At 42.3% G+C, this 7,387-nt stretch overlaps 1 protein-coding gene across 1 annotated transcript; it reads left to right on the forward strand.

The window, feature by feature from the left end:
• Positions 1 to 553: 553 nt before the first annotated feature.
• On the forward strand, positions 554 to 1,545 carry LOC125547540 (germin-like protein 8-8). Its single transcript, XM_048711366.1, has 2 exons — positions 554 to 738; positions 846 to 1,545. The coding sequence occupies exons 1-2, from the start codon at positions 612 to 614 to the stop codon at positions 1,406 to 1,408; spliced, it is 690 nt and encodes a 229-aa protein (XP_048567323.1). The 5' UTR covers positions 554 to 611; the 3' UTR covers positions 1,409 to 1,545.
• Positions 1,546 to 7,387: the final 5,842 nt, after the last annotated feature.

Here is a 7,387-nt window from a genome sequence, read left to right on the forward strand (position 1 = left end):
CGAGCAGGTGTAGAGTGCCCGGACCAAAACATAGGGGAGCCTGAATCCATCAACTTTATGAAGTTTCTTTGTATGGTGTACTACTAGCTAAGAAAACAAACCTGACGTGGTCTTCGTCTGACGTGATAAATTATGATGTGTATGGATTACACGCCTTTGAACCGTGTCACTGTCATGCATGACATAGTAGGATGAAGCTATAGCTAAAATTGATGAATATTTCTTCCCGTTGAATATATGGCGTAATCTTGAGAGCTAGTTGACGTAGCCTTACCTAGTCGCCTCATGCATGCTAGGTTTGTTGCTACCGGGAGTTAATTAATTAGCTATACACAAGCTAGCTAGCATGCGTGACGGGAGAACCGGCCAGCCAGTTTAACCGCGTCGTCAAGACCTGTTAATTAGACACGTGGGTTGCTCTGCAATTAGAGACCATGTCAATCTAGTGTTGCTATGCTACGCCTTGGATTTTACTAATTCGCAACTCGGACAGCTGCAGCCAAGCTATATATATCCATACATACTCCCAACATGGCCACAGAATCAGCTACGACCCCTCAACACACAAAGCTAGCTAAGAGTTAGACAGCATCCATTTCACCGGCAGAAAAATGGCCTCCTTCTCTTCCTCCTGCTTCCTTCTCTTCACTGCTATTCTCGCATTGGTCTCATCGCAGGCTCTAGCTTCCGATCCTGGTCCTCTACAAGACTTTTGTGTGGCGGACAATAGCTCGCGTGGTATGTACCAAGTTAACTCTTTCATCACATCATATTTGAACTATATCAAAATAGTTTGTAATCAATTTTCCCTTGTGTGTGTATTTATATTATTTCTCTTGATGCAGTACTTGTTAACGGATTCGTATGTAAGGACCCAAAGGCCGTGACAGCGGAGGACTTCTTCCTGGCGGCCAAACTCGACATGCCGAGAGACACAAAGATGAGCAAGGTCGGGTCCAACGTGACCTTGATTAACGTCATGAAGATTGCTGGCCTCAACACGCTTGGCATCTCCCTCGCACGCATCGACTACGCACCCCTAGGCGAGAACCCTCCACACACACACCCCCGTGCCACCGAGATCCTCACCGTGCTTGAGGGTACACTCTACGTCGGCTTCGTCACGTCCAACCCAGAAAACAAGCTCTTCTCCCAGGAGCTCAGGAAGGGTGATGTCTTTGTTTTCCCGCAAGGACTCATCCACTTCCAGTTTAACCCCAACCCCTACAAGCCCGCAGTCGCGATTGCCGCACTTAGCAGCCAGAACCCAGGGGCAATTACCATTGCCAACGCCGTATTTGGATCAAAGCCTATGATCTCAGATGATGTTCTCGCCAAGGCCTTTCAGGTGGAGAAGAAGACCGTGGACTGGCTCCAAGCTCAGTTCTGGGCCGACAACCACAATTAATTTTGTGTTGCAACGGTCGCTAGGGTTTGATGACAAAATTGTATTCCTTGTGATTGTAATTATTTATTGTATCTAATCACCTTTTTAATATATGTTATGTTTTCTTTGATTCCCACGTGAATAAAGTATTACTCTTATTTCCCATGCTGTACACAACAAGTGCTCATTATTGTAGTGAATGATAGCTTGCAATCTCTAATTTGTTTGGATTGGTAAGTGTCGAATGTCTCGCGACCCTTGCTTAGTATAGGCAGATACTAGCTTGGAAGGATCCTTGATAAAGAAACTTATTTATCGTGCTTAGCTGAATTAAGCTTTAGACGGGGCTAATGGTTCTCTTTTGTATAGCTTGCCGTGAAAAGTGTAGTCATACCTTGTTGCGGATCCGCGTTTTACATCTTGTGAGCTATCGTGTGTGATTATGCTCAATGATTATACTCTGATTACAAATAAAATTCTTCTCTCTATTTGTGGTGTCTTAATTTTATGATCATTCTATGCATTCATCATGTACATTTGTGCTATAGTGTAATGTTGGACTGGTTACAATGAAAGGACAATAGAGGGAATGCTATGCATTATATGAAGTTTATATTCGTTGTGATTAGCCCGGTCATCTAAATGGTTAAAACACATTTTTATTGCCTGACTGAGAATAAGAAAGTGTTTTTTATTATCTCATTATTATTATAGGGTGTGTATGGGGGTGTGTATGGGTGATGTTTGACCTCTCCTTTGCGAGGTCATGGAAACAGTGAGGTCTCGATGTTCGGTGCCCTTCGACGGCGTGTGAGGTTTGGTCGCCTCACATAGTGCTCCGGTTCTCTCTAATTGTGATGGTGGCCATAGTGCAGGGCTGTCTCGGCGGAACATTGCCCTTCGGCACAATTGGTGGTTCTCTTTGTCGTGACGTTCCTAGGCAGTGAGATGCCCTACGACGGTGGTTATGACTTCCTAGCTCTTCAAGGGGCAGAGTGATCGCAGGGTAGCAGGCGGCTTCTTCTCCACGTCTTCTCTACTGATGCAACAATGCTAGCTCCCGCTCTTCTCGGTCCGCTGGTAGTAATGGGTGCTAAGTTCTTGGTGCTGGTTGCGTGTTGTACCTCGCTTCCGTTTCTCCGTCTGTTGCTCCTTATTTTCATCTTCTGACTGTCGGGTGTTGTTGTTTCTTATTCCTTCTAGTGTGTGTCGGACTGATTGTCTAAATAAGGAGGAAGGGGTGGGGTCGTATAGCATTAGCTATAGAGAGACTAGGGTTTTGTGCTAGTCAACTGGCTACATATTTATTTCCAATTTATAGAGACTTTATTTGACGAAATAGGCGATGTTTTTTTTTGTGCTAGTCAACTGGCTACATATTTATTATTGTTCTTATAACGCTCTTCTGATTTTCGGTACCATTTGGGGTACTGAGTTCCGGTTTTTTCTATTTCTATTTTTATATTTATTTCATATCTTTTATATATATTTTATCCATTTTTAAAAAATATTTACTAAATTATTTTTGTTTTTAAATTTTCTTTTATTTCTCATGTTTTTGGTTTTTAGTTTTTCCGTTTCTGTCTATACAAGATACATTTTTCTGTTTAAAATACTTTCTGAAAATACATGAACATCTTTTCCTAAAGTGTGATTTTTTTAAATACTACTTTTAAGTGGAATATTTTAAATACGCTATGAACATTTTTGTAATTCGTGAACATATTTTATTTTAGTGCACATTTTTAACACCGGTAAAAAATAAAATAAATTTATTAGAATTTTTTGAATTAGTGAACATTTTTAAAAGTCATGAACTTTTAAGAAACGCCAGAACATTTTCAATTTGCTAATATTTCAAAATGCACAAAAACAGTTGAGTTGCGTAAAAAATAATTACAATCATGCTGTTACATATCTTTTACATCTATAAAAAAACTTCAGCTGGGTTACTTTTGGAAAACAGCCAAATTCAATCTAAAGAGTAGTAGTGCAACATCTCACGCAATTGAGTCGGCCCATCAAGTGATCGTTTTGTGGGTCGCGCTTTGTGTCATATAGGAGTTCTCGTCTTACGGGGATGATATTTGGGAGCTCCTATATAACGTTTAGTACGTGAAAAGGAAAGAATGTTATGTACTGCGCCATGAGAAAAAATACTTCTTTTTTTAGTTGAACAGAGCAAATACGAGTATATTCCTTGCTAACGTAGCAAAGTTTCCTGGGCAGGCCCATTAGAGCAATTATTAGCCCATGCAGCGAAATGTTTCAGGAAGCTTCTGGAACCTTCAGTCTTGTTTTGTGAAGGTTTCAGAAGGTTTTTTCTTAATTGATTTTTTATTTTGTTTCTTCATGTTTGTTTTTTCCTTTTTATCTTTTTATGTTTTTTATTTTTCTATTCTTTTGCATCAGCAATTGCTTACGTTTTTCTTTTATCCATGATAAGTGCAAATTTGCATCTTGTGGAGGCAAATCTATACCTCCACGAAAAGCAAACAAGTGCTTCTCATTGAAGCAAAAAAAAATCACAAAAAGAATGTTGAGTCGTCCATTAAAACATCTCTGCCTTTTGAGGAAGCAAATCTATGCCTTCATGAAAAGCAAATCAGTGCTTCTCATGGACGACCCAACTCAACCCATTTCGTAATAAAGCAAAGTGAAATGGGCATGCAAACATTGGTACCGAAACCACAAGCAAAATTGCATGAAACAGTTAATAGGCAATGTGCTATTTTTGTACAATGCCAATTCAATGAAAGAGTAATGCCTGCCAGGGAAAGACACTGGACATTTGAAGAACTGATCTAGATCTACGCATAGTCTCTACGAACTGTACTATCTCCACTCAATCCATACCACAGTTATCAAAATGGAGACTACGAAAATCCAAGTATATCAATACAGAAACGCTAAAGAGATTCAGATAATTTGTTTATTCGAAGAAATGGCCACTGATTATAGCTAGCTTGGTTGGACCTCGGGCTTGTCTAGTTGAGCACCAATTTGTTAACCGAACAAAATCACCATTTGTCCATACCTGCAAGGAGGAGCATGTCAAATGGTAGCAATGCCCATAAATGTTATGAATGCGGATAATAATCTCTACCCCCTCTGTAAAGAAATATAAGAACGTTTAGAACACATCCCAAATGTAGAGTTATGTGTCCCTTGCACACTTTTAAATCATAGTTTCTGCTGTTTTATTACCATGTTTTGCTGTTTTATTACCATGTTTTGGTGTTAGCACCAGAATCTCAGCATGTAAAAATTTACACCATTTAATGCTCTGCCATTGGTGTTTGGAGTGGGGCATGCTAGCAGGAATACTGAGGTCAACTGTAAGGAACGGAATCATATTAAGTAAATAAATCATGCCTCTACGGTTCATATGTTTTTTATAACCATAGTATATTACCTAAAACGGCTTCCGTCCCACTTTATATATAAAACAATGATCATGAAACAACCCGATACAAACGCACACCACCACAACAAACACACACACATCCAAGGCATGATACACAGGCGCTGAACGCAACAACACCACCCCTATACGAAGAGATGAAGCCGCATACGATGATCCATGGACTTCAAGGCAGTGCCTTCAGGAAGGATACGACACTGGAGCGCCGCCACCGCCCGATCCGAGGATCAGAGTTTCCCATGGAGCAACACGATGGGGATGAAAGCCGCGACAACGCCTTCAAGAAGGGAACGAGCTTCGCCGCCGCCGGTCCATCTGAAAAAAGAATAGGTTTTCACCCCGGCCAATACTCACCGCCACCGAACGCCGCACCCCAGCTGCCACGTCGCCCACACAGCCATGGACACCAGGCAGCACCATGCCGCGGGCTTTGCCCAAACGCACCGCGCTACCACCACCAGGGCCGCCGCCCCGGCATCCAAGACCTAGGTACTGTAGGGTAACGCAGCAGAAAACAAAAAATTTCGGACCTACGCATCAGCCCAGGACCACTATAGAGACTACATACATGGTTTGATCTTTTTCGTTACCGACTCATAGCGCAGCGGGAAGTAGAGTCGATGACGATCGGCGGTGCAGATCCCCGCAGCTAAGATTTACAACCTCCCAACTGCGATGTTGTATACCCTCATCTGCCCCTCGGACAGCCCTCCGGGAGGTGGTCGGACAGTCCCCCGGACGGTGTCACGAACAGCCCTTCGTGAGGACCTTCGAAAGTCGGACAGTCACTTGGACAGCCCTTCGGAAGGACCTTTGAAACTCGGACGGTCACACGGACAGCCCTTCGGGAGGCACTCTCGAACTAAGACCAAAACTACAATCTCTCTACAGAGTTGCACACATACGGTGTCATCGATCCGGCAGGGCTTTGCCGTCCAGAACTAGTTCCTGCCGGAACCCAGACAACCTTTCGGCTCTATGAAACTATTTCGCTGGGAGGGAGAGAGAGAGCTAGATCATGCATGGCATTTGTATGAGAGCAAGAGTGTGTCTTTAGGCAGCCCCCTCCACCCCTATTTATAGGCCAAGCCCAAGGGTGGCTTCTCCAAGAAGCCAAGGGGATAATACCAAAAGGCCCTCAAGGTGGCTTCTCCAAAGAAGCCAAGCAAAAAACACTTTCACTATTTATGATGACATTTTTCAACGTCGATTTGAACTGAAAATATTTATGTGGGCTCGGAACATTTCCAGTACCCACTAAAATAATTTTCAGTGCGTTCTGAAACAATTCCGGTTTAGTGATTTTCATCTGCGAAAAGCAAACAAGAATGTGTTTTCACTATTCATGAAGACAATTTTTCGCGTCCATTAAATCTGAAAATATTTCTGTGGGTCTTAGAATAATTTCAGTACCCACTAAAATGATTTTGGATTCGTTCTGAAACAATTTTAGATTAGTGAATTTCATCTGCGAAAAACAACCAAAGCGGTACCGGCAGCTCCGAAACATTTTTGGTTTTTATCCCCAAAAATTCCCAGAAGTTTCCAGAATAATTCTGGCACCCTTCAAGAATTATCAGGCGTGTCCCAAAATCAATTTGACTTAATGGTATCTCTCTCCGGAACTCTTCCATTGTCTCCGAAACTTTTTCGGCAAATTTCTCTCAGACTCCCTGTCTAGTATTCAGCAAATAGATGACCCTTAAGCGTGCGACCATATAGGTTCGGTGAAGCATAGACATGACCGGAACACTTTCCGGTCAATGATCAACATCGGAGCCATGGACACCCATATTGACCCCTATAACCACACGAATGAATATTCGAGTGAACCTCCAGTTGTAGTGAGCTATTCCTGTTGCTTTGCGATATGTCACAAACACCCGAGGTACGATTTATTGCATCCTCGTGGATGAACAATTTGTCCACCATGCAAGTTACCTCGTTACCTGTTTTGTTCTCTTTTCTCGTTTTCGTGTTTCGGCATCCCTGTGATCAAATCACACTGTGTCTGGCCAGACGTTGATGGATACCGTAACACCGAGAGGGCCCGAGAATATCTCTCCATCGTCGGAGGAGCAAATCCCAATCTTGAGCTATCAAGTTACTTGACACACTTTTCCATGAACCCGTAAGCCGCTGTAATAGCCACCCATTTACGGATGACGTTTAACAAACCCCAAAGTTCATGAAGCAAGTATGAAGAAACTCGATACTCTCATGGACTAAGGAATTATGCAAACATTAACCATCTCTGTGTTATCAACCATAAACTTGTGACGAATGAATCTCATAGCATAACATCAATCAGGGTCGATTCAACACAAATGTTCTCTTAACATTGTGCCCTCAAAGTTGTTGGCATTGACATGCCCATGATCAAGAAAACAGAATCATCATGCAACACTTGAGCTAGTCTTAAAGGCCAGACTAAGAATACTTCTTACCGTTTATTATTCCACACGTGCATATGAGTCTTCCTTCGAGCCTCGTGTTATGGCAGACTCGAGAACCATAGCAGTTATAGCATGGAACATAAACATAATTATGAACTTGGAGATAAATAATATCATGTA

The sequence above is a fragment of the Triticum urartu genome, chromosome 3 (genome assembly GCF_003073215.2).
Source record: "Triticum urartu cultivar G1812 chromosome 3, Tu2.1, whole genome shotgun sequence".
Lineage (NCBI taxonomy): Eukaryota > Viridiplantae > Streptophyta > Magnoliopsida > Poales > Poaceae > Triticum > Triticum urartu.